The sequence below is a fragment of the Brachycentrus maculatus genome, unplaced genomic scaffold, assembly GCF_059751285.1.
Source record: "Brachycentrus maculatus isolate JH-2025_06_01 unplaced genomic scaffold, ASM5975128v1 h1tg000134l, whole genome shotgun sequence".
In the NCBI taxonomy this organism is placed as follows: Eukaryota; Metazoa; Arthropoda; class Insecta; order Trichoptera; family Brachycentridae; genus Brachycentrus; species Brachycentrus maculatus.
The window spans coordinates 874,169-891,039 of record NW_028280887.1 but is presented as its reverse complement, the minus strand read 5'-3'; the positions used below and the strand labels follow the sequence as shown (position 1 = coordinate 891,039).

General features: G+C 38.4%; 1 protein-coding gene across 2 annotated transcripts in view; it reads right to left on the bottom strand.

Moving 5' to 3' along the window:
• Positions 1–16,870, bottom strand: part of LOC148309268 (uncharacterized) — a 29,690-nt gene extending 12,820 nt beyond the window's left edge. The window contains exons 1-4 of one of the 2 annotated variants that reach the window (XM_088260386.1): positions 15,499–16,870; positions 8,232–8,402; positions 5,742–5,956; positions 3,617–4,743 (exon numbers count right to left, since the gene is read on the bottom strand). In XM_088260386.1, coding sequence (XP_088116512.1) covers positions 3,617–4,743; positions 5,742–5,956; positions 8,232–8,402; positions 15,499–16,071 — 2,086 coding nt within the window. In that variant the 5' untranslated portion in view covers positions 16,072–16,870. The remainder of the gene's footprint in view (positions 1–3,616; positions 4,744–5,741; positions 5,957–8,231; positions 8,403–15,498) is intronic. The other variant, XM_088260387.1, reaches the window with a different exon arrangement.
• Position 16,871: the final 1 nt, after the last annotated feature.

Genomic DNA, 16,871 nt, shown 5'->3' with positions numbered 1-16,871 from the left:
TGTACTTGACTAGTGTACACGTTTAAAGGTTCTTGTGCGTGCAAGTTTTACTAAATATTATATTTTTTATTTTTTGCATATCTTGAAAATGGAAACAATCGGTTGCATACTCTTTTTTGAGCATTGGAAACAAACAAATATCTTTAAAAAAAATAAATTATATATTTATTTATATATATATATATATATATATATATATATATATATATATATATATATATATATATATATATATATATATATATATATATATATACATATATACAAAATACAAATAAAAAAATATATATATGTATATACATTAGAATCTCTAAACCGAAAATTGGGAATTACAAACATTAAAAAAAGATATTATTAACATTGATTTTAACTATTTGCCAATTTTTTTATAATTCATTTGTTTGATTCCAATACCATCAAGTTTCAAATTTAGCCTAAACATACCGCTGTGTGACTGTACAAAGGGGAATTAATAATGATATCATGATGCAAAGTATGTTTGAAAGCAAGAAGAGTTTTTCTCATTTCAGCTTTTAAAGACAACAGCTGGAGGCGCGTTGCAGGAGCCTTAGTGAGGACCTATCCGACAGCGGATCCGTGATTGTTCATAATGAACTGTCACTAGAGGTGGTCTCATGCATGATAAAAATAGTGAAGGACATTGGTACCATAAACCGAGCAAGGACACAAAATGCCCAACCCTTTTCTAGTGGAACGGAAGGTCTGTTGATAACAGTCAACAGTCCGGCTTCTGCTGTGGAGTTTTACATGGTTTTCTCCCAGCAGTGAGCAAATGCTGAGAAGTTCCTGACTGACCCACACTAGATTATCCCTCCTGTTCCCAACACAGATTAAAATAAAACATTTTTTTAGCCAGACAAAACAAATATACTTAATGATCTATAAACCTTGTACATAATAAGAAATGTAAGTACATAAATAGTCAATGCAACTCCCATCTAAAAAAAAAGCATTTTCATCATTTCTGTATTGAAACAGCTGATTTTGACTTGCGTCGGTCTTATGTATGATCACACAGCGGTATCCGTACATGCGTATAAAAAAGTAACATCAATGAATGAAAAAGGTAAAACATTTCAACTGTACTACAAATGTTCACATTTTACCGTTGTAGCAAAATTGATTGATTAATTTATTTTATTTCTTGAGTATAAATAAATAAATTAATTGAAAAATAACTAAGTCACATTTATTTTTTCTCTCAAATATACAAGTGACTTTATATTGTGCGATTGATTACTTGTCTAGAGATTGCCATGACATTCTAAACTATATGGAGGCGCCATTAGACACACGCATCTCGTCTCTTGAAGTACTGGAAATTATTTTAACAGCGAGTCAAGAGTAAATGACATGAATTTGTGCAAATTTTACACAAGATATTTTTTTTATGTTGGCATCATTGTCGTTAATTTAATTTGAAATGTAAATTATGCCTTTGAGTGCAATTTTTCAAAAAAAATCTCTTAACACACTTTGGACGGGTGTTTTTTACGCTTGCGCACCGCTGGCCACGGGATTTTATAATTATGTACATATAGTTAAGACCTTAATAAATAGATTGGTACATAATATTCATATAAAAACATTAAATATGTAATTCCTTCTATTCTGACTTCGAAATGAGTCTGGCGCAGAAGGTAAAAATACCCTCCCCGTCCTTAAGGATCAGTCAACTTTCATCATCATCTTTCCCGTCCATAGTGTGTTAAAAAATCTATAAAAAAAACTGTTCCTAACTGGACAGTTAAGTGGCATACAGACCTGGCTTTCTCAACTTCCATAAAAATACATCATCATATAGGCCTTTGAAGCGAAATTTTAGTAGATTAAAGCCCAATTCATAAATATCCCTTGCTGTTTCATGACAAACCAAGATTTGAAAAAAAAAAAACAAACAAAAAAGTGTTTTACCAATTTACATTCATTATTCGAAGTAACTTAAAACACGTTTGCTGCCGGCTGAATTCACCAAAAATGGTCAAATTAAAAATTAAATACTAGAAAAATAGTCATTTTGACGCGTTAACATATTAGCGGCAGCAAACGGGTCAAGTCGGGTGTGGAGACATTCAATATGAACAATTTTGTTGATAATAAACCAATTCTGATTCAATTTGATTTGATTAATTAGCAACCTGCCCCGTTTACTCCATACTTGATACCGACTGTCCTTTCATAAAAACAGATTTAGGTACTGTGAATTTGCATTCTAAATTTAAATTGTATATATTTTTTTAATCATCACAAAAACATATTTAGGTACTGAGATCTTGGATTCTAAATTTAAACATATTTTTTTAACAACCATAAAAACATATTTAGGTACTGAGAACTTGCATTCTAAATTTAAATACTTTTTTTATGGCAACGGAATATTATGAAAAATCAGGGTTTAAATTCAACAATTTTTTTGATATTAGTGTCAATTCAAAAGAACAGTCGGATGATAATGTGGGTAAATTAATTTGTTTTGAATTGATCTCTTAAACCGGCCTATGACGGGTGTAAGCCCTGTAAATAATCAGACTTCCATATTCTTTTTCACCTTTGTTGAGATCTCAAAATGTAAAAATAACTCCCAAGTGGAGAAACCCAGATTTGTGAAGAAGGATTTAGACACACTCAAAATGTCATATTTTTACCAAGTAATGTTTAAATGATTTTTTTTTGAGGTTTGTATTACCACAATATCTGGGTACACAGAAATAGAAATATTGACAATCAAGATTAAGCTGCGTGAATCCACTGCAGTGCTTCTTGCCGCACCGGGTCTGGATAAGAAAATAGGGATATTGAGAGCTCAGATACATTGAAACATTGTGATATGACATAATAAAACTGTGAACTGGACAAAATACATTGAACAATGGAGAAATTCTCAGTCATGTGCTATAACTGGTGAAGAAATACAATTTACAAACATTAAAAACAAAAAGTCTTCACCACCGAAATATCAACAAAACTGTACATGAGAGAACGTCTTTGGTTGACACAACATATGTACATGCATTTAAGGAATTTGATAAAACTTAAACCTTAGTATCGAATGTTATTTGATTATAGGTATATGTGACGGTAGCACTGCTAGAGTAGCACATTGCGCAAGCGGACACGATGCCCGCGGCGGCCGAGTGGGATACCCGAGCAGTGCTAGCGATGCAAGCGAGGAAAGGTGAGTGTGTGGATACTGTTGTAGTCCAGTTACCATCACAAAGACTCTATGGGGTTAAACCGCAAAATACACAAGTTTGGGAAGTCAATCTATCGATATATCGCAATATGGCTTTTGTCAGACCAGGCATGAGAAAATTTAACAAAATAACTCGACATGGAAATAGTATGCGCATCGCAAACTATGAGAATGTATTTTGTTACAGTCCAGCCATCAATCAGAACAGAAAGTAAGAACAGCTCCCGAGAAAAGCGCTACTGGGACACGCTCGGTACCGGACTTATTCCACCACACATTTACCTTTACATGCCAGGCGGGGGGCGGGGGGCGGGGATTAGCAACATGTTAGGGAGGAACCAAACCCCGCGGGACCGGAGGGGAGGGGGGGGCGCGGGCGAGTGGCGGATGAACTGTCCTTACCCGTCCGATTGGTGGCTGGCTGCACGAGCGCTAGCGGTGGTGCGTCTCCTAGCGGTAGCTCTTTTCTCGCTTCCGACGCGCTCGGTAAACTACACTCGCTCCCTAACCGACAACTCGAGTACTTGCGAGGATCTAAGCTCTCCGCGGAGGGAGAGTCGGCCGACGTGCGGCGGTGGAAGTTCAGCAGCAGGCCACTCCGGGCGAGGTCGTGGCGCTTGGCGTATACGGCCGCCTTCACCAGGCCCGACGGGGACAGGCGCTCCCGCCGCTCCGGCCCGGCGGCCAGACTCAGGTACTCGTCCTTGGTGGGCACCAGCTTGTAGCGCAGCCCGTTGTCCCGGCACTCTGCGCTCTCGCCGGGCGAGTCAGGCGCCGACTTTAACGAGTCGCTGAAGCTCTTGAAAGTGCTCCGTGTCTCTTTCAGCACCTCTCGGCACGGAGCCCGCTCCGCGCTCTCTGGCTTCGCGCCCGGGCGCACTCGGCTGCCGTGCCGGACGGCGTAGAACTCCGAGAGGCCGTCGAACAGGGTGTTGAGCAGGCGGTCCCGGCCGCGCGGGAGCTGCTGGAAGGCGGGTGAGGGCTCGGCGGCGGCGGGCGGCGCGAGGGAGCGGCTCTTCTGCGCCTCGGCCGCGAAGCCCCACTGGTCCCCGCCGGCGGCGCCGAGGCGCTGGAAGGTGGGGTTGAAGGGCGCGGGCGAGGCGCGCGAGGCGGAGCTCTCGTCCTCCGAGCTGTCGCTGCTCCACGCGCCGCAGCGGAGGTGGCGCGGGAAGCCGAGCCTGGCGTGCTCCGGCAGAGTGCGGGGGGCCACGGCCGAGGAGACCCGCTCCTCGCGGCCCGACGAGTCCGAGTCTGCCGATCGGTTATCGTTCCTACCTATCCTAAGAGACACGCTGTCGGAGCTATCCAGAGAGGCCGAAACTGCATCTTTATAACGCTTCTTTTTCTCCGGATTGAAAGCGGACAGTCGGAAAAACTTTTGTTTCTCTTTCGACATGCGCTGGTCTGACTCGATGATTGCGGCGGATGGGATATGTGTATCATTACCCTCGGATGTCTCATCTTCCGTGTCGGGACCGCTGTCGAGGATCAGCTTGCTTCTTCTGGCCTTCGGGGTGGTCGTCGACAATCTACACAGATTTCAATCACGGTTTTAATAAAACCTTTATACTGTCTTTCAAAAAAAAGGTTATGAATTTTAGCCATTAAAAAAAGTTGACACAGAATATTTTTTTCGCAAAAATAAATAAAAATTTTGACAAGTTTGCGAGACTTATAATAAACTATATCGTGGGTATACTGTCAAAAAACGTTAACTCTAAAATACCTGTTTGAAAACTGCATTAAATACCCGCTATTAAGTAAGTTGAATTTACTTGTAAAACCACATAAATATGACATTTCATACTACTTGGTGTATTTTGCCAGTTTATAGAACGTTGAAAACATTATAATATGCATCAAGTCAAAATTTCATATTTTCGAGTTAACGTTTTTTGCCAGTATTTTTTCTTTCCTAACCCTTATCCGCACCCCAATGGTGCATAGAGCACTGCATCATATAAACACAGTGTTATCTTGATCGTTAACACATGAAGGAAAGCTGATCAGCCATCCGCTTCAGGTACCAGTCCAGGGTATATTGAATAAATATAAGAGTGAAAAAATCATTTAAATTTATTCGACTTTTCTAGGAATCGAACCTAGAACCTCCAGAACGGTAACCGAGCATGTTGACATAAGTTGAAATAAGCCTTTGTTTTCATGGCTTATTGCCTAATATTAAAAAAAGCCTTTGTTTTCTTGGCTTATTGCCTAATATTAAAAATAAGTCTTTGTTTTCTCGGCTTATTGCCTAATATTAAAAATAAGTCTTTGTTTTCTCGGCTTATTGCCTAATATTAAAAATAAGTCTTTGTTTTCTCGGCTTATTGCCTAATATTAAAAATAAGTCTTTGTTTTCTCGGCTTATTGCCTAATATTAAAAATAAGTCTTTGTTTTCTCAGCTTATTGCCTAGTATTAAAAAATAAGCCCTTGTTTTCTTGGCTTATTTCTTAATATGAAAAATATTAATAAATAAGTCTTTCTTGGCGCCGTCTCTAATAAGGGTTAGGTTTGAGAGTCACCTCCGTTTGATTGCGCTGGCCTTAGGAGTGGCGGTGTGGTGCTCCAGGCAGTGGCGGCAGCGCCAGGGGCGGCGGGGGGCGCGGCGCTCGGGCGGGGGCGCGGCGCACTGCGCGTGCCAGCGCCGCGGGCACGATGTGCAGCCCAGGGTCCAGCCGCCCGGCGCCGCGGGGCACGCCGCGCACACTCCGCACTCGCCGCAGCACCACGTCGACGCCTGCACGGGGAGGCAAACATCCTCACTTGAGCAGTATTCTTTTACAAACTTGAATGGTACTTTTAATCCAATTTGTTAAAGTTATGATGTTTTAAATCCAATTTGATAAAAATATGATATTTTAAATACAATTTGTTAAAGTAATGATATTTTAAATCCAATTTGTTGAGGTTATGGTATTTTAAATACAATTTGTTAAAGTAATGATATTTTAAATCCAATTTGTTGAAGTTATGGTATTTTAAATACAATTTGTTAAAGTAATGATATTTTAAATCCAATTTGTTGAAGTTATGGTATTTTAAATACAATTTGTTAAAGTAATGATATTTTAAATCCAATTTGTTGAAGTTATGGTATTTTAAATTTTTTTTTTTAAAGTGATGGTATTATAAATACAATTTGTTAAAGTTTTGGTATTTTAAATCCACGTTGTTAAGGTTAGTAAAATACGGTAATAATCTAAGTATGTCAGCATTATAGGATATATTATTTATTGATTCGGCATTGACTTTGTGGAATGACATGATTATTTTATTAAAATTAAACACTTGAATAATCCACTTAATCGAGTTTTATTTTTATTTAAGACTAGTTTCGAAAACGACAATTGTTTTCATCTTCTGGTACAAATCAAAAATAATTAATTGGATTAATTAATTAGGTGGATTATTCAAGTGTTTAATTTTTATAGGATATAAAAAAATCATCAGAATTTAATTCCCATCTCCAATTCTTGTTTTTTTGTTAAAGTAATCTTTACCATAAAATAAAGAAAAAATACATTTTTCACTTATCAACTCTGTTTATAATATGTACGTAGTTTGCACACAGATAATAAAGAGATATGATTTCTAAATAAATATAATATTGCATATAAAGGTAACAAATCAACTCATTTTCCATATTTGGTATTCACAAGAGAAAGTGGTAGCTGTGTATGATCAGGTTCTTAAAGATTTACTATAGAATAAGCGTGAATTTTTCAGATTTATTATGAAAATCGGAGTAACTTGCGCTCGGATATACCAAAGACTATACCCAATATCAAATTGATGTAACTTTATGATGAACAACTTGGTAAAATATTTTTTAGCATAAATTTATGAATTTACAATAAAATTCATTTTCTTGTCTTACCTGACCCTTTTCGCACTTAAAAGGTGCATTTAAACCCTTATCCGCACCCAATGGTGCATAGGGCACTGCGTCATATAAACGCAGTGTTATCTTGATCGTCTACACATGAAGGAAAGGTGATCAGCCCTCCGCTTCAGGTACCAGTCCAGGGTAATATTGAATAAATATTACAGTGAAAAAATCGCTTATATTTATTTTACCCCCCTTGGGAATCGAACCCGGGACCTCCAGAACGGTAGCCGAGCGATTACACTACGGAGGCGGACAAAAAAGGTGCATAGGGCATCATATTCAATAGACACGGTGTTAATTTGATAGTCAATTACATGAAAAGTGACTATTGCTGCGCAAATCTATTAAATTAACCTTTCCCTTATGGTGCTAAAAACTTCCGCGTGCACCGGTGATATGTATTTTGTACACCATATGAAAATGTGGTTTAAAAACAGGAAAAATGTGAATATTCCTCAATGTTGCTTTTATCGACCATAGTTGAATTTGAAATGTAACAATTTTGTAATGTTAGCTCTGGTAAGTATCTGAAAATGAAAAGAAAATACATCGCAAGTAGCCGCAATAGCTAGCGTAGTGACACGACCGTCGCGTAAGACGATCTGAGCACTACTGGTGCAGTAAACACACTAAGACATGAGCGTATACATAAAGCACGCCACGCGCGCACACACCGAGAAACATTTGTGTATTTGTGATTTTATCCCCGATTTTTTCACAAATTATTTATTTGAAAAATTAAATAATTTTTTTAGTCATAAATTAAACCCTGAAGAGGGCAACAGGTTGTTGCCGAAACTAGATGGTTAATAAAAATGTGAGTGGATCAAAACACGAAGTCTTTTTATTTCTCAAAATAATATATCTATATGATCCGCAAAGTTGATGCTTTCAATATTCAAAACGTATTTATTTGCATCGCTGCAAATGAATAACTTTATATTATAATACTTTCATGTAATACGTAATTATATTACGGAGGAATACAAAAATTGTGTGCCCGTATCTATTATATTTTATAATGATATTCTTATTTTCAAAGTAGAGTTGTAGTAAATACGTATCACCGGGAGGGGAAGGTAACATTAGTTTGTATTTTAGATGGGTAGGTGGCTGTGTGTACCCTGTAGATGGGCGCGATGTGCTGGAAGTCCTTGAGGTTCAGGCAGGAGAGGTGGACGTTGGCCTTGCACTGGTCGCAGCTGCTCAGCACCTCGGCCTCGCCCTCCGGGTTGCGCGCGTCCGTGCCCAGACACTCGGAGCAGATCGGCATCGCCCTCGGTGCCATCGGGGTCTGTTCACACGAATCGCAAGTGAGCAAATATGATCGAGCAAATACCACAAATATCCCGGCAACACTGTGTTTACTGTGGATGAAGCATAGACAATTTAAAACCTATTTTAAATTTGTTGACGGGATATTATACACCAAGTTAGGGGTGCATAAAATCACCAATAAGCCAATAGAAATTAAGAATTAAAAACCGTTTGCAGATGACAAATCGCTCACTCCTTTCAAGAACGTCATAAATCAAAAATTGTCAATTTTCAGTTGTGCATGTTTTCGGCAAATCTTCCAGCAAAACGGCATATTTTCAACTTAATATTTACCCGCTACAGGGCAGAAAGTGTTGTTTTTGCATTTTGAAGAAAAGGTATTGTTTAATTATTTTTTTAAATATACTAAATATTTTTCAAATGGAGAAAAAACCTTCAGGTTTTACCTAAAAAGATCTGTTGCACAGTAAAAAGTTCAATAAGTGGCTCGATATTTATTTTTAGTACATTGTATTATATTTTTAAACTTTAAAAACGTTCTCCTGAAAAATCAAGTTTTTTGATTTATGACATTCTTGAAAGGAGTAGGCGAAATGCGCCAAGATTTTTTTTCTAACACATTAAATGTTTTGGTGGTACTGGAATTTCTTCTTATCCGTATGCTAAAATTTTGTTTTTTTCTTTGCAAAAATAGTCTACTTTAATCACTTGTCAGTTTATCCCTCACGTGACTCGGGCAAAGAGTTTGTGTTGTATTGATGAGTCCGAGTGCTGCTCGGGCAAATCCTATTCCAACTCGGTGGTATTGATTTGCCCGAGCCAAATATATTTATGTATTTGTTTTTAGTGACTAACCCGAGCAGTGTTCGGGTAGTCCTGTTTCCAGTTGTTTGGTGATGATTTCCTGCACTGACGAATTTTCTCGCCAAAATTCGACTAGTAAGTGGTTAAATTTGGTGGACATTGTAAGGGCAAAAACAAAAGGGCATTACAAAAGACATATTTCTATTCTTTACTAAAAATTAGATAGGGGATGCAAACCACATTTTCTTTCAGTGTCCACTAACAACAGACAAGGAGAACTTTCTAAATAGCCTAACACAGGCAGCAATCCAACTCCCCACTCAAGTATCCACCCTTCTTTCTGAACCTTATTTTAGAATTGCGGTCATAATTTCTAAAACGATAAAGCTAAACGCATTTAAACTATAAAAATCTTAAAAATTGTTATTGTAATTTTGCTTGTAAATAAAAATAAGACTTGACACTGGCAGAAACTCTCTTTGGTGACTGCCAAATAAATATATTACTTTTTTAATTTTTAAAGTTAAATTTGACCATTTATGAATATTATTGACAAATCAAAGCTTTGGAAACGGGCAAACAAGTCAGCTAGACAAGAATGTTGCTTTTCATGTAAACTTAAAAGAATAAAAATAAAAGACCAAAATCAAATACTGTTGACCTATGTATGTTGACCTGTGCATTTTATTGTGCAAAAAATTAACTTTAAAAATAAATCAGTTTAACTATTATTAAAGTGAATTAATTTCTTTGGCTACTACTACTACTACCACCGTCACGCCGTTTCACCGCAGAGGTGGGCAGAAAGGATGGAACGCCACACTCTTCTGTCCTGACATACACTCCTCGCCCCTTCACATCCATACATCTTCATACATGCCCTCCGATTACGCAGACTTTTGACACCACCGTATTCGATTGTTTTCTTTAGCAATTATGCATTTAAATTATTCAAGCTCCTTATGTTTTATACACCATATTACGTTTATAACATATCGTGGGTGTACTGGCAAAAAACGTTAACTCAAAAATATGTAATTTTGACTTAATGGTGCATATTATAAAGTTTTCAACGTTCTATAAACTGGCAAAATACACTAAATAGTTTGAAATGTCATATTTATGTGGTTTTAAAATTAAATTCAACTTTTAGTTTAATAGCAGGTATTTTATTCAGGCTAAAAGCTTTAAATATCAGGGATTTTATACTTAACGTTTTTTTACAGTATTACCCACGATATAAAAATATTAAAATTTTGTATGTATAATTGTCCTTTAAAACTAAAAAGTAATAAATATTAAATACTATTGGTGACTTATTACTGGTGGAATAATTTTTATTAAATTCAAAAAAGCTTTTGTATCAACATCATTTCCTCTACTTCTCCCTTTCAAATCATTACTTGATCCTACTTCTTTTGCCTTCCTTGCTTTCATCAATTTATAGTTCATTTGATTCATTCATACATCTCTTCATCCATATCCGTTGATTATTCTCCTGACCTGACCACATGCAAGAATTTTTATTTTTAATGGAATAACTCGCAAACTGCAATGAAATATCAGGAGCCGAGAAATGAACTCGCAAACTGCAATGAAATATCAGGAGCCGAGAAATGAAAAGAGGAAATCTTGGATATCAGACCCCACATGGGATATGATATCAAAGCGAAAAGCGATGAGAGTAAAAGGAACCTCATCTGCAGAAGCAAAACAAGAATACTCTAGGCTCAATAAAGATATACAAAGACATTGCCGACGAGACAAAAATAAACAAATTTCGGATATCTGTGCTGAGATAGAAGATAAAGCGAATAGCGTCACTACAAAGGATCTTTTCCAAAAGGTTAAACTCTTAACCCGTGCCTTCAAACCTCAGACATGGGCAATAGAGGACCAAAATGGAAGCGTTCTGACGGACATTGGCAGCGTCTTGGAGAGATGGCGAGGTTACTGCTCCGGACTATATGCCGAGACCTCAACAGCAGGAAGTCCTTCCTTTGAGAATCAAACCATGGAACCCGACATTTTGGAAGAAGAGATTCGAAATGCACTGAAAAAACTAAAATGCAACAAGTCCCCCGGCAATGACTGCATACAGGCCGAGCTTCTAAAAGAACTAGGGGATAAGGGCATAAAAACAGTGCTGGATCTCTGCAACCTCATATGGAGAACGGGAACATGGCCTCAGGAATGGGCTGAATCTGTTTTCATTCCTCTTCACAAAAAAGGCTCATCCAAAAAGTGTGAAAACTATAGGACAATAGCACTTATCTCTCACACCAGCAAGATAATGCTATATGTTCTAAAAGCACGATTACACAGTTACATTGGATGGCAAATACCAAAGGAACAAGCTGGTTTTGTGAAAGGAAGAGGTACAAGAGAGCAAATCCTCAACATCCGCCAAGTGATCGAAAAAAGCCGAGAGTTCCTGACGCCAACAGTTTTATGCTTTATCGATTACAAAAAAGCTTTCGACTGCGTGAAGTGGGAACATCTGTGGAAAGTACTCATGGAGATGGGAGTCCCATCCCATTTGATAAAACTCATCCATGGACTTTATGCCCAAAGTAAGGCAATCGTAAGAATCAATGGCATAAACACTGCAAGCTTCCCCACTGAGAAAGGTGTAAGACAGGGATGCATACTCTCCCCTGACCTGTTTAACATCTATGGGGAATACATCATGCGCAGGGCTCTCTACGAATGGAATGGAGGAGTGTCCATTGGTGGCGTAAAGCTGTCCAATATACGATATGCGGACGACACAACACTTCTGGCCAAAGACCCAAAAGAGATGGTAGATCTCCTTAAACGAGTAGAGATTGAGAGCAAGGCACTGGGACTAGAGATTAACCAAAGCAAGACCAAGATCATGATCATAGATCGATCTAAGAAGTTTGGTGAACTCGGGAACTCACTGGAAGGTTTAGAGATAATAAACGAGTTCCAGTTCCTTGGATCTCAAATCAGCAATGAAGGAACTTGTGAAGGAGAGATTAGACGTCGTATCGCCATCGCCAAAAGTGCCATGTCTAAGCTAGACAAAATTTGGAAAGACCGGGGTGTGAGTAACAACACCAAGATGAAGCTTGTCAGGAGCTTGGTCCACTCCATTTTTCTCTATGCTGCTGAAACATGGACTATAAAAGCAGCAGAAAGGAGAAAAATTGATGCCTTCGAAATGTGGTGTTGGAGGCGCATGCTCCGAATTCCATGGACAGCTAGACGCACCAATGAGTCCATTCGCCAGGAACTACGCTTGGATGGCTTGTCTCTGGCCAATATCTGTACCCGACGGATTCTCCAGTTCTTTGGACACGTTGCGCGTGGCAACGAGGATAGCCTGGAACGACTAGTTGTGATCGGTAGCCTGGAGGGAAAGAGAGGGAGAGGAAGATCCCCCACACGATGGACCGATCAAATTAAGGCAGCAGCAGGCACCTCAGTGGTTGGAGCGCTACATGCAGCGCAGTCAAGGGATAACTGGAGAAGAGTCATTGCTTCTGCAAGGGTCACAACCCTCAGCAATGAGGATTAAGACGGAGAAGAAGAAGAAGAAGAAGAACTCGCAAAACCTCTACTTTTAGAGGCTTGTCTGCAGGTAGGATGATAGTAAGGATAGGAAAGGTGAATGTGAAAAATTCACCACAAACACCCAGATCAATTGAAAATAAATCTTTATTTTGCAATTGGTGGGTATCGAACCTGCAATGCTAGCTTCGCAGTCGAGCGTCTACCCAACTATGCCACAGCGCCTGTCGTAAATTTGAAGTAACTTATCATGCCAAATTTTCCTCGGTCTTCCTCTGCTCCTATTTCCAACTAAATTGGCCTCATAAACCTGTCTACTGTTCTTTCTTCATTCATTTGGTCCACATGGCCAGCCATCTCAACACACCTTTCTTCATTTTATCTATTATTTGATGCTTTTAGAACATCTATCATACATCGTTTTGCCGCACATTAGTCTGAGATATAGTAAATATTTTCCTTATTTTATATTTATATTGTAAAATAATATTAATTTTGGACAATTCACACAATGCCAAGCCTACCTCAAGTGCGATTTGATTATGATCTCTTTTGAATACAAAAATATAGTATAATTAAAACGTAACTTTATTTTAAAATCACTATAAATTTATAGTGAGTTTAAAATAAAGTTACATTTTAATTATAAAATGGAAAATCACAAAGTTAGCGCTTCAAATATAAATTATAAAAATATAATACTTTATGGTAACTAGTGTCGGAAATTCTGCACTACAAAAAAATATATGACGGAAAAATATGCATAATTAATTTTTAGTTTATAATTTAATATTAACAGCAAAAAATTGGGCCAATTGTGTCATTTACTTATCTGTGCTACGAATACGTATGTATGTGATACATGCGTTATATTATGGCCTAAACGCAAAAGGCCGTATCCCATACGTTCAGGTACAAAAAAGTATACTCGCAACCACAGAAAACTATTCCTTCTTGCCCTGCGTACACCAATACGTCATATGGTATTTCCAGGTCAACATGGCTGGCTACTTCATTTGCAGAATATGTCGAGATCATGTTGATTGATAAATTACATTCAATACAAATTATAGTTGTAAATATATTCAATAAAATATTATTATTTGATTTGACATCGGTTAAATAGATTCATCAATATCCAATTCGAACCCCCCCCACTCCTTTCATCCTACAAGTATATAAGTTGATTCGATTCCAGGTCTAATTTTAATGTACGTTTAACCTCGGCTCGTAACGCATGTCTGTATTGAAAACTATAGTGCATGTTGGTCTTCGGGTCGACCAAAAATCGCATGTGTTAGACATTTTGTGTAGTTTTGAGTGTGTAAATGGTGCTATGGTGGTGAAGGGTAGTATTGTTTGCATGCTGTGTTAGTGATTGTCCTGACGAAGAGACGGGTACGTCTCGAAACCGGTAGACGTAAAAATCTCGGTGAGTGGTTATATACTAATTTTATTAACATTTTTGAAAAAAAAAAAAAAAATAAGCAAAAATATTATTACAAAAATTATCCAAAGACATAAAAAGGGTCATAAATGGGCATACGGGTCAAATCTCTCTGTAGCGAATACCGAATTAACGGAATTTCTAGTATAACGAATCTGCAATTTATGTGGAAAACTTCCATATACAAAGTACTGAACCAAAATATACATGTAAAGTTCGTAATACTGAGATTTGACCTGTATTTGTACATTGTAAATAAGTATTGTTATTGAGAATTTTAAACTACCTAACTTAGTTTAGATTTCCCAATAACAATACTTATTTACAATATACCCATTTATGACCCTTTTTATATATCCTTTGGTTCTCAACAAATATGTCTTTGGATAATTTTTTATCATTAAGTGTTGTTATTGATTTAATTTAATCTATTGAGATTTTTTACCTCCTTTTTGAATAATAACCCAAAAGTCAACTAAGTATTAATTTAATTTAAAAGTAATAATAATAATAATAAAACCCTCATCCGTACCCCAATGGTGCATAGGGCACTGCGTCATATAAACGCAGTGTTATCTTGATCGTTTACACATGAAGGAAAGGTGATCAGCCCTCCACTTCAGGTACCAGTCCAGTGTAATATTGAATAAATATTAGAGTGAAAAAATCACTTATATTTATTAAACCCCCCTTGGGAATCGAACCCGGGACCTCCAGAACGGTAGCCGAGCATGCTGACTATTACACTACGGAGGCGGACAAAAGTAGGAAATTAAATATGATTAATATTAGATTGATTTAATTCCGTTCTCTGTTGGGTATATTGATCTACAATATTAGTTTTAAAAAAGAAAGAAAAGACACAATATCTAAAGTTGTCTGAAAAAAACTGCCTATCTATATTTACGCTTTATGCATAATACGACTATCATAACGATAATACGACTTTAAACAATACATTATTGAGATAACACATAATTTTTTTGAAATACAACATGTTAACCATTTGGAATGAAGTAAAGGGAAAGGCAATATTTGTCTTAAATTTAAATTTCATAAATTCCTAGAACCAAATAAAATATTTTAGATATTAGAAAAGAATAAATAGATAATAAAAAGCATTCACTTTTGTCTATAGGGATTAATCAACTGTGTGCAGTTGTAGAGGTTATAAATTTAGGCTGAGCTAATAAGGTCTGAGAACTGTCACTCTACCCACCAGTGTTTACAAGATAATGTTAGTAAACCGCTGATTGGATGATGTAGTGATGAGTGATATAGTGATGAATGATACACGTCAGGCAGTGCAGGTAGGTAAAGGTACCTTGGGCTCCGGACTGTGGCTGGTGGCGCGCCGCCTGTCCTTGGTGGAGCGGCTGCTGGCGGAGCCGGGCGACATGCCGGTGAGCGGGCGGTCCGTGGCCTTGAAGGCCTTCCCGTGCTGCGTCACGAAGCCGCGCGCGATGGCGCGCTTGGACGCCGCGCGCAGCAGCTGCTTCAGGTCCGCGCCCTCCTCCAGCAGCACGTTGTAGGACTGGTGCAGGTAGCGCTCCACGGCGCGGATGTTGGAGCCGTCCCGCTCGCCGAGCTCGCGCACGGACCGCGAGAAGATGCGGCACAGGTCCACTCCCTTGGCGATGCGCAGCGTCTTGTTCTGCAGCCCGCCCGGGTCCTTGTACGAGCTCTGCCCCTTGTTGTACACCTTGAGCACGGCGCCCGCCTTCACCGCGTAGTCCAGGTTCTCCGACACGACGTCCTCGTGGAAGTTATGATGCTGCCGAATCGCGTGACATATCCTCTCCACGCTCGGCCGCTGCTTCTGGGAGCGAATCTTCCTGATAGCCTCGAGAATCCATTTCGTCCACTCTTCGCGACCGACTGTGGCCGGTTCTCCCATTTTAACACCTCGAACGAGTCATACGGGAAAGTGCTTCGAACCGCAAATGTCAAAAGTCATAATGAAACTTCCCCACCGCACTTTCGGCACATAATTTTGTTTGTTGACAAAAGTGCTCGATCTTTCTATCTCGTTCGAGCTTTTAGTCTAGTTTTACGAGAAATTAAAATTAAATAAACTATCCGGTCAGTGTTATATTGCGAACCAGTGTGACGAATTTACTGTAATTTCATAACGGGCATGTAAGCATCCGTCGGCAGCCATCTTGTGGATTCTATATTTTACGTTGTACAATGTATTGGCGCCCATAACAAATCCGAAGGATACGAAACTTTGCACCGAGTCAGCGTCGAAAAAACTCAAAAAGAAACGACATTAATTACGCACGAAAAATATAGGCGGAATAAAATAAATCGTAGTTTCGAATAACGTATCCCGGATCACAACTTTTCCCGGTAATACCGATTACAAGGTGCCACTTCAAACAGGGAAAACCTGTCGCCACTTAACGAATTGTCACACAATAAAAACCGTTTGTAGTAAAGCGATGAATAAAAATAATTGATTATTACTGCCGAATGGGCCACAATGAGAAATTATCTATGAAAACATATTCACAAAACACTAACAAAAGGCTGCATTGAGATGGCCATATTGACAGTGATGCCAAGAATTAATAAAGAAATTCCCGATATTTAGTTAATAGGCCACATTATGGGATTTTAAAACAACGCTGCGCATGTGAACGGTCATGAAGTTTGCAATGTTACAATTGGTTACAATTGCGGCAACTAAACAAA